Source organism: Mus pahari, chromosome 4 (genome assembly GCF_900095145.1).
Source record: "Mus pahari chromosome 4, PAHARI_EIJ_v1.1, whole genome shotgun sequence".
NCBI classification, from domain to species: domain Eukaryota; kingdom Metazoa; phylum Chordata; class Mammalia; order Rodentia; family Muridae; genus Mus; species Mus pahari.
The window spans coordinates 14,920,408-14,940,502 of NC_034593.1; the positions used below are offsets into that span (position 1 = coordinate 14,920,408).

Here is a 20,095-nt window from a genome sequence, read left to right on the forward strand (position 1 = left end):
CACAGGAGTCAGTACTGATTCCTACTGGCACAGCACCATGCAAGCTGTGCCCATTTTCTACATCTCTGTCTGACTGCAGTCACATCACTGCATTATGACTATGCTAGTTCTGAACTTCTAGAAACTTGACCTTCATGATCTTCAACATAAATACTAAGGTCCTTCCCAACCCCAGGTCCCCAAAATATATTCAGCCCCAAATCTAGAGCTTCATCCTGACATCCTTCTCTGCTTTCAGCCTTAGGCAGTCCTTCCCATGTGCTCCTGCAAGCTTCAGTACTAGACACAGAATCCGTCCCTGTGCTTTCCAGTACATGGTTAGCTCCCTCAACAGTTCGAATGTGCTTCCCACTTCTAGGTACAGTGCGGGCCATGGGACAGTGTAGCCAAAAGCAAATAAAGCTTGTGTAAACATGAGTACTCTGGAAACCTGGCAGTGGGGACTGACTGCCTGCAGACAGTGAAAGGTGGCTTTTGGAAATGACATTTGAGCCTTCAAGAAGAGTCCCTGAAGCAGACAGGATGGGCTGGCAGAGCAAAGAAAGGGTATATATTGTGACAATGGTTAAGATGTCCTCAACTGTCCTACAAATCACAGTGAACATAATTTGATATTTTGAATTTTCTAGTCTAGTCTTAAGAAAATCAAAATGAATGATTTTTTTTTTTTTTAACCAGTTGCAACTAAATGTGCATAGTTACCAATCTGGATGTTGGCAATAGACTCAGTCTGACGGTCACAAAGTGGACTCACACCCAAATGGTACTTTTTTTCTATATCTCCTGTAAATTTAAGAAAGAAACCTGTTAAGATGCAACACATCTGCTGGTTAAATCTATAATGAATACCTTCACTGTATCTATGAATTTACTGGAGGAACATTACAGAATCCTCATGAAAGGATTAAACATTAAGTTTAATGTTTAATTAAACACATAGAAAGCTTGCTAAATTGATATCACCATTTAACTAGACCAAACAGAACAGTTTTTGCTAGGTGTTCCTCCCAAGACTAAGTCTGTCAGTTCTTTCAGACATGCCTCACAAGCTCATATGATCCTGCTCTCTACAGAGGTGAAGGGATGGGGTAGTTTCAGAGCAATCTTTCTGCAGAGAAGTTTCCAGCCTACTTTCTGTGTCATCATGAATACCCAAGGTCACTCAGTTTCAAATCACGTTTCGTGTGTTACTGGTTATACATACATGAAGTATGAATAGTTGTTAAAATATAATGCATCTACTGTGAGGCTCTTATACATGGCCAGGTCTGAATTTATTCACATGTGGCTATAACCTGCCTTGGTGGAAGAATTCCTCCGTTACTTTTTCACTCCACTGCTTGCTTAATTCCCAGTTCCGACATGGGTTACAAATATCAGCACATTTCAAGGCCATCTAGCAAACAAAATATTAAAAGGGTGTTAAGGAAGAAAAGATCTCAATGTACCAAGTTTAAATATACTCTAGCAATGGGGAAGAGCACTGAAGAGAGAAAGGAGCCCCTGGGCATGTAGCTGGGGAGGACACGTGTTTAGTGTGCATGGGATCCAGAATCAAATAAAATTAAAAGCTAGCAAAGAAGAGGAAAATACTGTGCAAGAAAAAAAATCACTGTGACATTAACTTCATGCTGCTGCTGCTGATCTCCCAAGTATCTGTGCAGAATGCTGACAGGGAGGCTAACCCTGTTAAACTAGAATTACCCTTGACAATCCCAAAGAGACAATGACTGGGTCAGCCATAGAATAAAAACAAACCCAGAGACACCATCTTCTCCTTGCCCCTCTTCTCATGAGGAAACTCATCAGAGTAGTCACTGCTGACTGGACGGCCTTCTCTGCTCTGCGGCAGACACCCTGCGTAGGAAACGCCCCAAAGCCAGACGCCTCCCCTGGGTGTTCTGGAAGGGGACGTGCTATCTGAGAAACTTCTTTCCTCCCAACTTACTCTGAAAAAAATGTCTGCTATATTTCATTCTTGTTCTACCTGTCACACGATTTACCCTGGAAACAATCTTTGCAAGCTGCAGAACTTTACCTGTAGAACCAAGTGCCTATGTCTGCCATCATCAAGGTGTAAGTCACCTTTATCCAAGTGGGATCTAAACAATGACAGGTACTCATTCTGGCGACTGATATCCGTGGCTAGGATCAAAGCACCTATCTGAGCCTCCATCTCTTGCCTGGAATTACAGAAGTAATAAGACATTAGTACTTTCAATCTCTTCTCCCTTAAGCTTAAGTATTCAGAAAGCTTTACAAAACCCTAAGATATTCTGAAAGTTGCTTTGAACTTGACGTATAAGAAAGTATTGTGAAGAGTGCATTTAAAAATATTAAAATAACTAAAGTAAGACTAAGAGTTTGCAGGGAAATACTATAATGCAAAGATGCCAAAGGAAGTGTCTTTATTTTGTCAGCCAAAGTCAGATTATTTGCTTAAAAGGGGGGAACAACCAACCTAATACCATTATGCTGTTTGAGAAAATTCTCAAGAATTTTATCTTATTTTTTGGTGCCTAGGACCTAAAAGAAGATTCAGGCAGAGAAAATACAAGCCCATTCAATTGCCTAGTGAGACATCTGAGAAAGATACTTAATGAAATAAGCATCTTAATAAAATTCTACTCAGCAGTTTGATCAAGGGGCTAGAGATGGGTTCAGCACTTAACGGCACAGGCTCTTTTTCCAGAGGAAACGGGCTGGTTCCCAATTCCCTCACGGCAGCCTACCCATAAGGTAACTCCATTTTCAGGGAGTTCCTCACTCTCCCTGGCTCTGCGGTACCCAGCATGGATGTGGTGCATGGATATACATGTAAGCAAAATGCACATGCACCTAAGAAAGTCAAAAGTCAGTTATCTGTGTAAGAATATTCAAATTATCTGGAGGAAAAATGTCACATGTTAATACAGACAGCATATACACTGCATCTTTTTAAAAACAGCCTCATGTGAGATTAAAAAAAAAACAAAAAAACCCTCAATAGAGTCACAATAAGATTATCTTTGTAATTACTGACGACAGAGAGCCTTTAACAAGGCCATGGAGACGGCTTGCTCACAGGAAGCACTACCTCCTGAGCCCGATGACCTGAGATCATCCTTGGGACCCCAGAGGAAGGAGACAAATGACTGTTGAAGGCAGTCCTCAGACCTGTGCATGTGTGCCACAGCACACCTGTGCTGAATACAAACACACACACACACACACACACACACACATACACACAATTTAGAAAAAACTGAACAGGTTCAAGTGAACACAATACTGAATATTTAACACAAAGTATAAAAGACCATGCTGGCAAGGTTTGAGATGTTTTTGCCAACACCATCCTATTAGACTTATTTAACTTTAGTGTTTCTTCTTATGCCACCGAAATGGCCTTAGTATTAAATTATTTTTTAAGCTATTTTCTGTTGTTTTATTCATTATCCTTCACAATAGCTCCAAAGCGTACATGAGGGCCTTATTATCCTTGTTTTACTGGCTTTGCAGATGTTGTGGTCTGCATATATCTTGTTATGCAGTGTCACTTTCTGTGTAATCTTTCAGGTACACACTTGAAACCTTTATCAGAAAAGTTACGTATAACCACTGAGCCACTATGTGTGAAGTAAGTTTTACAGTACTCAAAAAGGGGTATCTTTCATAAAAATAAATAGCCAATGTACAAGTGACAACTATGTAGCAGGCTTAAGAATTTGGATATAACTTTCTTTGGATTTCCAGTGTATGTATGTATGTATGTGTGCAATGTGTAGATATCTGCGAGCTACCATGTGGGAGCTGGGAACTGAACCCAGATCTTCTCCAAGAACAGCAAAAGCTCTAAACTGCTGAGCCCTTTCTCCAGCACCACAATTTTGATAATTTTTAAAAAGATACATTTAATTTAATGAAACTGGAAGCTATGGAGCAGCTGAATAATATATTTTTTAGTTTAATTAGTAACTGTTTCCATAGGCAATACATTTGTTTTAATCCAACTTACCTGCTTTCCAATGGCAAGTGTGAGAACAAACCAGACTCCCTCAACAAGCCCACTGCAGATCTCCAGTGGTGGTTCTCCAGGACTGAGGTATTCTATAAAAAGGGTTCTTTGTTACCTAACAGTCATTTCTGCACACGAAGAACCATTTGTCAGTAATATTAACTTGGTTAAAGCATGAACATTCATTGGAAATTGATTTTGACTACTTTCATTTCCTCAAAACATTAAATAGTGTAGAATACAGAACATTAAAGTATTGTTAATTTTTTGTGCGTGTGTTTATTTGTGGGTAGGTGAGTGCATTTGTGGAGTGAGCAACGTGCACCCATGCATGTGTGTAGAGGCCAAAGGTCAACCTTGGCTGCGTTCCTCAGGAGTCATCCACACTTTTTTGAGAGGGTCTCTCTCTCACTGGCTTGAGCCTCAAGGATTAGACAAGGCAGGTCAGCTAGTGAGCTCAAGGGATCCTCTTGTCTTTCTCCTTAGTGCTGGGATTTTAAGCACATGATTTTAAGCACATACTAAAAAACAACAACGACAAACCAAATTAATTTCCAATGAAATGGTACTAACCTTGTATAAAGTTGCCAAATAATGGTTGGTTTTAATGAGAAACGGCTGATTAACACCTGGGTGATCCAGATCGTGAGTGGCAGCTGCAATTAAGCTCAGCAAGATATCCCAAGGAGTGACAGAACTGGCAAGCTGAAGCAGAACAGAAGAAGAGTTAGTCACGCACGGACCTGGAATATGCGCTCCACCACAGGAGCCAGTGGGGACAGTGGCTCTCCTGCTCTTCCTGTTCATTTCTCAGCAAGACAACTGCTAGAGTCATGAAACAGCAGCCTTGTAGTGCTTCACTGGGACAGTGCAGCGCAGGCTGTGTTCCGATGCACGGTGCTGCTGCCTGAGGGACAGGGCTTTTCTGATAGGGAGGGCTTCACTTTCATCAACTAAAAACAGCTAAGGTAAGAAACAGTCTGAGAAACAAGGGCTCTAAACTGACATACGGGGCTGAGTATTTTCATTCTACCAATAGATGGCCACATTCAGGACCCTTTTCACAATGCATTCATGCCAGAAAGGGATTTCATTAATAGCAGCAATGTAACTTTACTCTTAGCGTTACCAAAATTAACAAAATAACCATTATCAAAGTTTATTAGCTGACGATAGGTTTCAGCAATAAAACTGGCCACCTTCAGTCTATTACCAGCTATCACCAGGCTCCCCTAATGGAAAACTGATACTCATTCTGTAAGGCCAAACTCCAGCAACCAACATTCTTCCATCTCCCTGTTCTGCCCTTTCACCCTGGCTCGGGCCAAGGCCTCAGCGTTGTCTACAGCCCTTCCATTCCTGCCAGAGCTGCACTTGTCTACCTGTCTTTATTTAGGTTTACTTTATGATAATTAGTTCCTTTTACAGCCCTGTGAAATAACCTAACAGTAAAAACTGATGAGCATAAATCACTGATAATGTTAACATATGAAGGAGATGAGAGCACAACAAAAATGTCAATGAGATAATGAACAAATTCAGATCCAAATTTGGCGATTTCCTTTCTATGCCAGAATAAATCTTTTCTACCTTACTTGTTAAAAGTTGAGCTCAGTCACAAGTCTGGATGCTTCTATCTAGGAAGCTACAAAGTGTCCTTAACATTTTTATTTATTACGAGGGAGACAAGACACATGTCATGATATGGGAATGAAGGCCTGAGGAAGACATGCAGAAGGTGGTTTTCTCCTGCTGGCTGAAGGCTGGTCTGTGACTCAGCACTTTAACCACTGAGCATCTTGACAGCTCTGTAAGGCATCTTAAGGGACAGAAGATAGATGGTTTCTTTCTGCATTATTTTCTCTCTGCATTATACAAATTAGGACATGGAATAGCTTAATAAAAAATTGAAGAAAATGAAATCCTCTTCAGAATATGTAAAATGTTTTTAAAAATCAGACTTTTTGACTATATATGAGTATAGTATTTTTTGTTAACCCTTTGAGAAAGCCATGCCTATATACAGTGTGTTGGTCACATTCACCCGACTACTCCCTAACCTCCTCCCTGTCCCATCTGTCATTTCTCCTACAAACTTCATGCTCTCTTTAAAGACCAAATTCCACCAAGTGAATGTCCTACTTATTATATTTCTGTGATAAGAATATAATGCTAAATAACAGACAAGTACCTTCTAAATAGAAAATTAATATGTGATTAATATGTGCAAAATTAATACATGGCTACACATAACTTTACACCTCAGGTCAAAAAATGAAACACAAAAAGAAGCAAGTGGATTTTTAAAAATCCTGGGGGGCGGATATAAAGATAGTGCAGTGGGTAAGCGCGCCTGTCTTAAGCCTGACAACTGAGTTTTATCCCTTGAAATCTGCAGAAGGAAACACCGGTTCCTAAACAGTGCCCTTCACGTCTATACTTCAACTGTGGCATGGTCACATCCCACCCCACCGGCACATGAATGCACAATACTAGTCATGACATCTGTGGGGAAAATATAAAAGCAAATCACATACTTAAAGCAGAAAACTGATTAAAAATCTAACATTTCTTCTTAAAACTTTTAGTAGAAGGAGAGCTTTATAACAAGTATAAGCAATTTAATGGTATTAAGACTTTAGTGTGTACAATGCACGCACACATTCATGTGTGTGAATGTGGTGTGCAGTTGCTATGGCTGTGGAAGTCCGAGGACAACCTCTCTCACCTAACTTCATTTGAGACACAAGTCTCTACTGCTTTTCCCAGAGCACATGCCAGCACAGCTGCCACACTAGGCTCCAGGGACTCTCCTGCCTGCCATCTCTGAAGGAGTGCAGGAGCTACAAACACTGTAGGACACAGGTGCTGCATATCCAACTCTTAGGTAGGTTCTAGGGACTCAAACTCATCCTCATGCTTGTGTGGAAAGCACTTTTCATACACTGGACTCTCTCTCCAGATCTGCTCCTTTCATCTCCTAATAGATCTGTGCTAAAATACTAACCACAAGCCACCTGGAGAGCAAGGTTTATTTCATCTTATATATCCAGGTTACAACACACCAGCAAGGGAAGTCAAGGCAGGAACATGGGGGAGGAGCTTGTAGCAGAAACCATGGAGGGATGCTGCTAATGGTTTATTCAGTCCTACCTGCCTAGGGATGGCACCACCTACCCCAAACTAGACCCTCCTCTATCAGCTGATAAGAAAACGCTTCGCAGACACATCTGATTTGGTCAGTTCTTCAGTTGAGGCCCCTCATGCAGTGATCTGAGGATTGTGCCAGGCTGACAGCTGAAGCTAGCTGTGACTCCAGCCCTTCCCACGACCTTGGAGGATTTGTATGAAGCCCTTGAACTTTCTATCCTTTTGATTCAGCCTGCCAAGTACTTAAAGGCATGAACCACACTGCCACACCTGGCTAGAATGGATTTTTAGAAAGAAAAATATTGGTATTAAATGGCCTTTGATGCTAGTACTACCCGGGCTCTGTGACTAAGACGCTTTGAAAGCATAGGAGAGTCAGGTTTCACTTATCTTCAGGGCCCTTTACAAGAAAAGAGAACTAAGGTGGCAGGCCTTCGGTGTAATTCTGCTGTTTTGCTGTTTGCTGGTGGTATGCTGGTTTTCTTCTGGTTATCATGAAGGCCAACACCAGTTTAAATATAAGACTTCAGTACCCTGCTCCAGTAGGCTATTTTTATTCATTTTCCACATTCAGTAACAATACATCCATAACTAAAATTTCAGGTCAAAACTCCCTTCCTTCCCCCTCTTCCCCTTCCCCTTCCCCTTCCCCTCCCTCCCTCCCACCCTCCCTCCCTCCCTCCCTCCCTTCTTCCCTTCCTTGCCAGCATGTTGCTTAGGACATCAATAAATGTACACCAGTAAGAAAAACAACTCGGCGATTACCAATTTCTGACAGGCAAGGGAGAGAAGAAGCATTATTTATTTAGTCTGACTTCAAACTCCTGGCAATCCTGCTGTCTCAGCCTCTTAAGTGCTGGGATTTACAGGTGTGGACCTCTGTGACTGCCTAAAGTGAGGCTCTTATATGAACTTCCAGGGACAAGAAGAACAATATTTAAGTGCTCTCCTTTCAAGTGGGCTTACATATCTCAGGGACAGGAGAAAGTATAGCGCTTTATGTCCTATGGCCTCAGGCTCTGCACCAACACACCCAGCAATCTCACATGGAGGACACTTGAAAACAAAGTTGCACCTGTAGGAACACAGAGCCCAAGGCTTTGAGAGCTCTGGGTCCTGTTCTCTAGTTCTTCCACTTATAGCCACATCTGGAAACAATCCGGTTTGATCTCACTCTCATAGCTGAAGCTTTGGACTCTGAGCTGAGGTACTAACTTATGGAAAAGTGTCCACAGAAATTATCTGGTGACTTTCAACCACCTACCTTAGGTTCCTTTAAGTAACAGTGCATGGCCTGAGTAACGTCTGCAGCATGGACTGCATTGTGGTAAGGATTTTGACTGTGGTAATCTTCTTGAATCATAACTGCATTTAAAAAAAAAAAAAAAAAAGACTCAAATTTTAGTATACATGAGGGACATCCGAGTATAGAAAGTGGTAATCATTAGTGATCCACATATATTTTCCATGTGGTTATCAACTTAAATAGTTCACATTCTAAAACGGTCACTTCAATTCAACCAATCACCAGGGATTTCAGTATCGTGCCACAGCAGAGACCATTCGAAAAAGAGTATGACTGCTAACCAGGTGATACATGGTTTTTGACTGCAAAGCCAGCTGATACATGGCCTATCACACATGGTGTCTGTCACTGACCAAAATGTTGCCATGTCTTGAAGAGCTACAAGCACGTGCTTCAAGCTATGATCCTGATAACAAGTTCTTGTACAGCCTTGTTAAATGTATTAGAATCACTTACCTAAAAACCGACGGAGTTTCACCATATCTAAATGGAAGTACTCAATCAATCCATGAAGACTAAATAAATGAAAGGTTAAGCTTACTAGACTATTTCCTAGAAAAGAAAAACAAGAGGCCATATTAGACATTGCATTAAGACATGCAAGGTCAGAAGACTGCTGTCCCCAGATGGAGACTCTGAGCATGGACTTGGAAGCAACATCCAAGCCAATGCCCATAGCTCTGTACTTTGATAGTATACACTTTAAATGTTAACATCTTCATTCCATACTCAGGGAAAATGTTTCAGCGTTCTACAGAGAACTGAAAGATAAAAAACTTTTAAGGCTTTTCAGGTTAAACAGGTTGGACAACAAACTAATACTCAATAGTAGAATATGGGAAAACTGACCTAGAGTGAACAAGCCAATCTAACTTTACAAGCAATTCACAGAAATGAATAGAATCACAGCAAAAATCTTTGGCTACAACCTTCCGAAAATTGTGTTTCTTTTTACTGGAACAGAACTCGGAGGACAGTCTCCTCTTAACAGTCCCCAAGACTGAGGCTCTGAGCCAAAGCTCCTCCTTTCTGTACTTGAGCAGAGGCCTGAGAGCGGGTGCAGGGCAGGCAGTGCCACACACCTCCTCAGTGTAGCTGACGTGCACGCCGAGTGAGCGAGCGGCCTCACTGCTGTCAGGGACAGGCCTCTTTCACTCTGCAAAGCACCTGCTGTAAGACTCTGTCACTCCTCACAAACATTTTAACGTGCGTCTTTCCCATTTTCCTCATGGTCCACAGCTTCATAGGTCACAGGGAAAAAAGATCCCTAAGCTGTTAGTTTCTTTTTCCTTAAACACTAATTTACCCATATTTCCTCAAAGACAGATTCCCACCCCTTGGATACATTTCACCACAACAAGCCATGTTGTCTTGTCTCTTTCTCCTATGATGTCGCAAGCACCACAAGCCTTGAGACACGCTGTACATTCATTCACTCATGTAGCCAGTGTTTATCCCTGCTGTCTGAATCCCCATCTTTATTATGCTTATTTCCCCATCTCTGACAAAAATGCTCTAGGTTATATATACCTTATATTTCTCAGGATTTTGTAGACTCAATATAGGACAAATATGCTATATTAACAGTTAAATAAATTGACTATTTTAAAGGGATTTAATCTCATAATTTACTGCATCACATATAACAGTAACATGCATGTGATTCTAGTTATCCTCTGAACTCTATGATACTTGGTAAAATATGAAAAAGAAACAACTAATCTCACACTAAGAATTTATAATATTTAAAAGGACTAATAAAGAATGAACTAGGGGGCTGGAGAAATGGCTCAGAGGTTAAGAACACTGACTGTTCTTCCAAAGGTCCTGAGTTCAAATCCCAACAACCACACGGTGGCTCACAACCATCTGTAATGAGATCTGACGTGCTCCTCTGGATTGTCTGAAGACAGCTACAGTATACTTACATATAATAATAAATAAATCTTTAAAAAAAATGAACTAACAACTCATCAAACCACTGTCAACAGAACCTATCAATGAATATAGGTAACGACTTGCAGAGAACATCATGAAGGCAGGGCAGGCCACAAAGAAGATTTTAAATATAACATTGTTTATTATTGTGTACTGAAACAAACATGCATGATAGGAGCACATATGCCATGGGGTGTGTGTGTGTGTGTGTGTGTGTGTGTGTATAAAGTCAAAGGACAACCTTGGGGAATCAGTTATCCCACCTTAATTGGGGACTGAACTTAGGTCATGAGGCTTTTGCAGGAAGTGTCTTCATTTGCTGAACTATCTTGCTGGACCATAGGATTCTTTTACAGACACACACACACACACACATATATATGTAGGTATGAATGCCATGGTATACATGTTGGAAGTTGGAGGACAGCTTGTAGAAGTCATTCTTGCTTTCTAGCATGTAGTCCAGAACAGCAAACTCATGTGTGCTGCTTTGGTTGCAAAGGCATCTTGCCAGCCCTAAGATTCTTTTAAAAGGTGACTTGGCATATCGTCTCCATATGGAAAGCAATAAGTATATCCTTAAATTGGATGCCAGTGAGCCAGGCATGGTGGCACAGATCTTTAATCTCAGCATCTGGGAGGGAGAGGCAGGACGAGCTCTGTGAGTTTGAGGCCAGACTAGACTATATAGTGAGTTCCAGGATCATCAGGAGTATAGAAAAAGACATTCTCTCAAGGTCCCAAAAAATTCAGCAGGAGGAACAGAAAGAAGAGGAGGAGGATGAAGAAGAGGATGATGTTGAGGAGCAAGAAGAAGAGGAAGAGGAAAAGGAGGAGGAAGATGATGATAATGAAGATGAGGATGAGGAAGGGAGGATGAGGAAGAGGACAGTGAGGAAGAAGAGGAGGAAGAGGAAGAAGAGGAGGAGGAAGAAGAGAAAGAGGAGAAGGAAGAGGAAGAGGAGGGAGAGGAGGAGAAGAAGGAGGAGGAGGAGGAAGAAGGAGAAAAGAAGAAATAGTATTTAGAGTAAAACTGCCACAATGAACCATATCCCCCACCCCCACCCCCCCAAAAAAAATACAGACCAGCTAAGATGTAGTGACCTTTCCTAGTTTTAAGAAACTGACTCTCCATGAGAGCTTGAGCAGAAACACAGGTTGGCCACTCTCCTCTCCATGAACCAGAGGTGGTCAGGAGCAACAGGCACAATCCTGTTCACATCCCTCTAACAGGAATGTCAGACAGCAACTGCTCTCCTCCTGGGAGCAGATAAGATGAGGTATACCTGTTCTGGGGCAAACCACTCAGCTCTGTCCCCTCCTGCCTGTCTTCTCTCCTATACTACCCAGAAAGAACCAGAGTAAAAATATAAAACACCACGGAGTCAATAAGCAAGAAGAGGAAACTATGAATTTAGATATGGTAAACACAAATCATGCATAATTTTAGTTCTAAAAGGAAACCATTCCAACTACATAATGCAAGTTGAACAGTTTTTTTCCTGCCCCTTTGTTCAATTACATTTCTTCAAGTAGAGAATCTCTGTGGCTTCCAGGGGCTATAGTTAGCTTCCTATAAAAGCAAAGGTGGGTAGCTAACAGTAGGTGGTTTTTATCTAGGACCAAGTAATTGGGCCACCTTCTCCACAAAGCCAGTTCAAACAGGGTGGTCTATGGAAAGCAACTGTGGCTGACACAGAACACAGTCGAGCTCACTAGCTTTCATCCTAAGACCCTGACTAGCAGGTTGTGTACTTTTTAAAAATCAAATTTAGAAAAGAGCAACTATGTTAAGGAATGGCAGGCATCCTAGCAGCCTAAGAATAGACTATGAGCTATCATTTTATATAAGGCTAGTCTTTAAAAGTGTTATGGCTGGTGTTGCTTCATCTATATTTATCTTATGATAATAACTGAAGTTATGTTTGTGTTGAGTTAGGAAAGAAAAATTTCACAAATCTTGAAGGAGGTGGGGCATCTAATAATTCACCGCTTGAATTAAAAAAAAAAGAGAAAGAAAAAGGACAATCCCCCACAAGGCCTAGAGGAAGGTCAATTGCCTTTTCGTTAGGGCGCCATGGCTAGGTGCAGCCAGCTAGGAGGCAGAGAGAGCAACAGAACACAAAGAGATAGCAACAGGGGAAGAGCAAAGACGCAGTGATGCCCAGCGCTGTGCGAACAGGCAAACCTTATGGTCCTCACCACCTTGCCCTTCAGTCTCATCTACTTCCTGTCTGCAGTGCAGAGATAAGCAGGGCAGGTAGAGCCCTTCTCTCTGTTCCTACTGCTTAGAGAAAATAACAGTGACACCCAAACAACCACAGCAGTGCTCAGGGAAGGTGACAGCGCTCACTGGGTAAGGTACTTATACCTACAAGCTCAACAAACTGAGCTGGAGCCCTGCAATCCACAGATAGGAAAGAGAACCTGCATCAGCAAGTTATCCTCTGGCTTCCACATGTGTGCTGTGGCCATGCGCATACACACTTCCATAAATAAACAAACACATTTCTAGAAGAAAAGAAAAGTAGGTAACTTTAAAGTCAAGCAGGGGACACATTACTCCATCCCTATCAACAGAAAAGCTGAATTCTTTGTGTAAGTCTATTACAAACCTACTTTGGCAAAGGGGCAAAGACAGGTAAGCATCACCAAGAACCTGCCAAACGTCATTCTAAATAAATAAGTAAATAAACAAAACCCAAAACCAACCCCACATAATGCTGGCTCAGCTGGGGGGGCAGGAGATATTGGAATGACCTATGTGATATTTCTCCAACCCTCTCTTAACTCTCAGAGTCGGATGATATGCTCTTCTCCAGCCTGGGGAGGCAGTGCCAGAGGCAGGCCCTGGAACCAAGCTAATCCTCTGCAGCAGGCAAGAAGAAAGGCTAGGGGCCAGCACACTCAAGAAGGCAAGCGACTGAAGGCGGGGGAGGGTGGGGAGCATGCCTTTGGGATAAACCTATCTACAGGGAAAATTGCATCAGAAGATGCCACTGTAAACAGTCACACACTAAAGAAACTGAAAAGAGAAAATGAAGACTGCAATGAGATTCTGGCTGAGTTATTAAAAACGGCAGTAATAACTGCCAACTGGTCCAGCCATGATGAAGTGATTACTGTCAAGACTAATAGTAAAAACAAAAATTGTGAAATGATTTCTGCTGTTTTTTTGAAAAGTGACTAACAAGGACAAAATGCTGGCACTGGGGTCACAGTCCAAGTGAATGACAGCAAGGACAGAGCACACTAAAGCTTCAACATAGGCTAATGACCACAGAAACTCAAGTATGTCAAATGCTTCACTTACCATTTGTTAGTCTATCAAACAGAAAGATATCAAAATTCCAATTTCCAACTTTTTCCAGCATACACTGAAATGAAAACCAAACATTTCTACTGTAATTTAATCTCAGTAACACCCACTTTCGGCAGATAGCCCATAGCAATGTTCATGGAAACGAGAAGTGGCTGACTGGCTTTGAGAGATGCCGAGATCATTCACCTTTGTTCACTTAACGGTCTAGGTTTGTGGGCAGGGTTGCACTACACATGGCAATTCTCTTGCTTCAGCCTCCCAAGAACAGGGAGGACCAGAGTGTGCTGCCACACTTTGCTCTCAGCCTCCTTTCAGTTATGACTCTTTCCACTGGCTCAAATATTCTCTACAGAAATACATTCCATTTGAGAACAAATTATTTTGTTTTTCAGTTAATCATAGAGGTCAGGTCAGTCTTTCACCCTGTTCCTCTGGTCTACAAACTTAGGAGAATTCTGAAACCACCATCATACAGTCCATATGCTGCAGTCTTAAACCAGATTTTAAAAGTCTGGCAGCGAGTTCTACTGGGTACCTGGCGAGTAGGCAAGCTGCTCAAGCCTGACCCCTGGGAACAGGCAATAAGTACCATGCTCAGCTGCAGCAGAAAGCTGTCATTGTAACTGAAGAGTCCAACCTCAGGGCTTGGAGACCACAGCACACCCACACCACACTGTATTTGCTGCTCAGGGTTGTTTGTTTGTTTTGTTATTTTGGGACAGGGCCTTTCTACATAGCTCTGGCTGTCCTCGAACTCACAGAGATCTGTCTCCCTCTACCTCCTGGGTGCTGGGAGGTTAAAGGCATGCATGGCTTGCTAACCATTTCTTTCTTTTCCTTTTCTTTTTTTAAAGAAACCCCTGAATTATGGGGGTATTTACTGATCTTTAAATATCATTCAAAACTATCAATAAAGTCAATCAATTGGCTTTTAGGATAATATGTACTTTAGGCAAACAAATACATCCAAAGTCCACATTTTGTGGGCTTTTAAAGTAAAAGCTTTCATTTTGTATCCCTAAGTTTGCTATGGTATAAAATGAAGAATTAAATACCACAAGTAATATCAGTGTGACACTTGTGGAGGTTGAAACCACAGTGCCAATAACCAGCAATAATACACAGGTTAACATTCTAACCGCGACAGCAGATCAACAGTTCTCGTGGACTTAGCTATCAAGCAGGGAAAGAGTCTTTTCTTTATATTGTAATCAAACTTCAAAGAAGACACCCTGGAGCCAATCTACATAACTTTAGAAATCTGGTCTATAAAATTTAAAGAACAAATAATTTTGGGTACATTAAAATCAAGATTATATAAAATCCCATTTGATCAAAACCAAACCCATTTCACTTCAATCTTACTAAGACATTTCCTGTAAAGTCTGGAAGAGTAAAGTAAATAATTCTTACTAATACCATTTCGGTTAAGATTAGCTAAACCTTCTATATCACCTGACTGAAAAAGATGGCCCCCCCCTGAGCTGTCTGTATGGAACTATCGGGTAAGCACATCTGTAGTGATGCACAGACCCCAGTGTCCTTATCAACAGCAACAGATCAGGTCCTGGCTCACATTCTTCTCAGCACCCAACTCTGTGCTAGCTTAAAGTTGACTGTCCCGCTGATCCACTCATTACTTAATGTTCTATTAAGTAACTAGTATACAGAACTAAGAAAACAAATGCATTCACTACTTTATCTCATAAGTTTTCCTTGCTCTGTTATACCTACTTAGAAACATAGCTATAAACTCTCAAAAATGGCTCAATTCAGACAGAAAAAAGGGCATCGAAATCAGTGTTTTGGAGGAGGCCCCAGTAAACTTATCAAGCAACTCATTTTGAAGAAGTTGTACAAACCTTGGCTTGTCCATTGTAATCCTCATCTAAAATGTCTAGAGAACTACAAACTGTGGCACCCCGAAAAAAACGTGAAGATCTGAGATATCGCTGGAAACTTAGTAACCTTCTGATGTTCCTGGCGGAGACTGATGCTTCAATTTCAGATTGAGCTGAAAGAAAGGGAGTAACCATGAAAACCTGGCAAACCCCGAGAAGGCTGCCTCTGTAACACCCCAAGTTCCATGCAAGCACTTAAATTGGTGTTATACAAGCACTTTAAAGTTTTCCTTCATTTTCTGTGTATGGGTCCTTGTCTTCATGTGTGCACTTAGTGTGTGCAGTGATGGGAGAGGCCAGAAGAGCACTGGATTTCCTAGGACTGGAGTTAAGGATGTTGTGAGCCATCATGTGGATGCTGGGAATCAAACCCAAGTCTTCTCGAAGGGCAGTCAGTGCTTAACCTCTGAGGCATTTCTTAAAACTTCAGTGATTTCCATGAACAGTTCTTTCTATGAGGAGGTAGCTTATTTCTATTTTGAACAAAAGAATTAAAAAAGAGTAAGGATCAGTTTTGACAGGAGCTAGAAAGCTATGAGAGCATCTGGACTTAGACTCAGTTTGAAAGTTTAATTCCCATTAACTATTACTACTCATTCGGCTGCTTCAACACACTATATAAAAATCGGGAGCAAGCACACATTCACACACAAATTCTAGTTTCCAATGACTGAGAAGTCAAATTCCAGTGACACAGATGATATTAACAACCACAGTAACAACATACCTTAAACCCTAATGAGATAGTTTAAAGTATTTTAAGGATAATTTTAACTACACACACACACACACACACACACACACACACACACACACACACACACATATACATAAAGGGTTCTAAAGGCTATAAATACACATTTGTCTAAAGAGGAAAGCTCTGGGCACTGTGGCTCTTCACTGGGAGCAGTGTGTCCATCAATGAGTCTAACCACTGTTTTTCCCCTCTACTCTTAGAAGAATCCAGTTTCTTTAAGCATCAAAGGACACAAAAGATTTTGGTTATTCAGCGCTGCACCTCAGCTCCATAGTCCATTCCTTGTACTACTTGACAGACCTCTGCTGTGAAGCCTTCCGAATGCCCTCCTCAGCAGCACTTGTCCCTTGGTGTCTGGGTCCTGCTGGATGAACTTTTCAATTCCTCTAATTTCTTATTTATCTTTCAGCCAGCCGGCTGGCCTGCCCTCCTGCCTTTTTTTTTTTTCTTTCCCTTCCTTCCTCCCTTCCCTCTTTCCAAGGCCCTTTATTCAGTACCACAATCAGACAGTGGCCTTCAGCAATCAGTACCGTCCTTTTGTTACTGAGATATGACAAGGAAAGTCTCTATTAGGAAGCTGTCCTTCTCTGTCTGAAGTTACACAGCAATGTGTGTGGATACTTGTGTGTGTCCTTTTCAATCGTCATGTTTTCTTTCCAGACAGTATCTCAAGGTCCCTCACTCTCTGCACACTGTCTGGCTGTGGGCCTCTGTATTTGTTCCCATCTGCTGGAGGAAGAAGCAGGAAGACTATAAAATCTGTAGTGTGTGTGACAGCGATTGTTCATGTGCATAGAAGGTGGTAGCTATTCAACTTTTTCTAATTCCTATTTTTCTCATAAAGAATCCTGCAATAATAAGTTTTATGTGTAAATCCTTCTCCATAGTCTGACTCCCTCATTCCTCAGAAATAGGGCATGTGAAAAACCTTGTGTCACTAGTATCTGACACAGGCCTTGATGGAGAAAAAGGTTTTTCAGAATTGTCCTGGGAGAGCTTCCAAAATACAATCTAATAAAGGGCTTAGGAACTATAAGTCAACAATAAAACATCAATCGCTGTGACACTGTTGGAAATGTGTATTTTCTTCACACCTGATCACCCTCTGTCCCTTGCCTTGTTTCTGTCTCTGTTTCTCTCTCTCTCTCTCTGTCTCTCTCTCTCTCACACACACACACACACACACACACACACACACACACACACACACACACTGACTCTGTAGGAGCAAAGTCCTTACACTGAAAACGATGATAGAGACAGCTTCGCAGGCAAAAACTAAGGGGTGAAATGTGGAAGGTTGCACACAGCCTTTCTTTCAACCTAGTTAAACCTGATGCCACTGTACAGGGAGACATCAGGCTGAATGAATAATAGCATTTAGGAATATATGAAAGCGGAGTCTTTTGGAAATGGAAAAGAAGCCAGTACCTTTCATTTAGATAATTACTAAAAAGCTCATCCTCTGGCCAAATTACACAAAAACCCAACCCTATTACCAATACTCAGATGAGCTCATCCTGTGACACAAAGCAAGTCATTACTCATTTCTCAGCACAACAGACAACAGACTAGACTTGTCTTATTAAAGCTCAGCCGTCATCAAGCTTGGACTATTTACTTGCTGATACAGCTTAGAAAGCTGAAGGCATACAAAAGCTCATGTTATTATCAAGAGTACCAAGGCCCCATGGCATAGTCATAGATCAACCAGCACCACCAAAGCTAAAGAGCAAGGGTACTGTGTGCAGGTACCCTCTTTCCGTATTTCTGGACCAGAAAAGAAAGTGGAGGAGAGTTGGTGAGTTTTAAAAATATACGTATAAGCCGGGCGTGGTGGCACACGCCTTTAATCCCAGCACTCAGGAGGCAGAGGCAGGTAGATTTCTGAGTTCAAGGCCAGCCTGGTCTACAAAGTGAGTTCCAGGACAGCCAGGGCTATACAGAGAAACCCTGTCTTGAAAAAAAACCTATATATATATATGTATTTTTCCCTCATCAAAGTAGAAAATAAATAAGAAATACAAGCTCCAGGCCAAGAGAAGAAAGGGGCTGGAGACAGGCTACACTGAGCAGCAGGCTCCCATCTCTCCTGCAGGTGCTTCCCTGCTACCCAAGCTAAGCACAGCTGCTCCATCAGAAAGGTCCTGAAAGAGACAGTCACCCGCCGTAGGGATCCACAAGGGGGCACCCTGCAATCACCGCCTCTGTAACACAAGAATTACTATGGAAAATTGCTGCTCAGATCTTCATTTTTATAATTAAGTACTTTAAAGTTTTAGCTCTAGCTTAGTCAATTCTATGCTGAACAAAGACTGAATAAAAAATTCTAAATAGTTTCTGTATTCCAATTTTTCTTTTCTGTCCCTAGTTTTCTTAAAAAAAAAAGTGAAAGTCATATTTAAAAGTCATTTAAAAAAGAGTAATTGTAGTTATTATACATCTACAGAACACATCTTTTTTTTTTTTTTTTTAAAGACCTTTTAGTCTTAGCACATCTCAGCATGTACTGACACACAGAGAAGCACTGTTCCAGGCTGCTGTGAGCAATGTTATTCAGCTGCCTGGCTGAGAGCAGAGACAGAATGGCAGAATTTAAAGGCTGGGTGGAACCCCTGCTCTGTCACCAGTTTTGTAACGTAAAGCAGATCAACGATCCTCAGTTCTCTATCTGTAAAACAGGCGTCTGAGGACTGAAGGCAGACAGCAAATGAAACAACACACAACCTCTGTACAGTTTTGGGGAAAGAAGCAAGCACTCAATAAATATAGTTAGAAAGTATAAGTTATATGTGTATTAAAATGATAATTAAATATTTTAAAAACATAACCTTATACTTTTAACTTTTAAGACTAGATTTCATTTTTATGGTTGCATATTTAATACTAAAAACCACTGTATATGTAAGTACTTCAGAACTAACTGTATATTGACACGATTTCAAAATAGTTTGACAGAACTTTAAATGTATGTAGTAAAAGCTTCATTACGAATAATACGTGACCCACTCAATCTCAAATTAGATAAACTCTAAAGAATGAAATGTATCATCAGCACTGTCCCCTTAAACAATTCTTATAATTCTGGTCCGCAGAATTACTGTTCATTCTGATGATTAAGTAAGAGATTCAAAGTTCTTTAAAACTCTTTTCCTTTTTTTTTTTTTTTTTAATTTTTCAAGAAAGGGTTTCTTTGTATAGCACTGGCTATCCTAGAACTCTCTCTGTGGATTCAGGCTGGTCTTAAAGTCACAGAGCTTAACCTGGCTCTGCCTCCCAAGTGCTGGGATCAAAGGTGTAAAATTTCCAATTCCCTATTAGCTGGGAGAGGGTCTGAAGGAAGTGCAGAGCTGCAGCACCCCACATTCCTTCAAAGAGCAGCTGCAAAATCACATCAGGGCCAAGTTCAACTCCTCCAGTTCTACAGTCCAAAAGAACAATGACCTTTAAATTGGATTAAGATTAAGGACCAATCCATACCAGCCTGCATAGTTTATGCAACAAAGTTATCAATGACATCTAGAATATTGGCTTCTTCCAAGTCTGGGACAAAGCAATGAAAACCAACAGTTCTTAAATGCAGGTATCTGAGAACATTCTGGAAACTAGCATGACATTTCCCAATGCATCAACATGGCATCTCCACAAGAACCAGTTGGTAAGGGAACTGCCACCAATAGGAGTAGGAACTCAGGTCACTGGCAGTGGAAAATGATGTAGTGTG

At 41.3% G+C, this 20,095-nt stretch overlaps 1 protein-coding gene across 2 annotated transcripts in view; it reads right to left on the minus strand.

Annotated features, from left to right (window-relative positions):
- Pde7a (phosphodiesterase 7A) overlaps window positions 1–20,095 on the minus strand; it is an 84,682-nt gene that overhangs the window by 3,185 nt on the left and 61,402 nt on the right. For both annotated transcript variants that reach the window (XM_021196055.2, XM_021196054.2), the window contains exons 4-12: window positions 15,576–15,727; window positions 13,705–13,768; window positions 8,910–9,005; window positions 8,412–8,512; window positions 4,571–4,702; window positions 3,998–4,089; window positions 2,039–2,183; window positions 1,300–1,396; window positions 703–783 (exon numbers count right to left, since the gene is read on the minus strand). In XM_021196055.2, coding sequence (XP_021051714.1) covers window positions 703–783; window positions 1,300–1,396; window positions 2,039–2,183; window positions 3,998–4,089; window positions 4,571–4,702; window positions 8,412–8,512; window positions 8,910–9,005; window positions 13,705–13,768; window positions 15,576–15,727 — 960 coding nt within the window. The remainder of the gene's footprint in view (window positions 1–702; window positions 784–1,299; window positions 1,397–2,038; window positions 2,184–3,997; window positions 4,090–4,570; window positions 4,703–8,411; window positions 8,513–8,909; window positions 9,006–13,704; window positions 13,769–15,575; window positions 15,728–20,095) is intronic.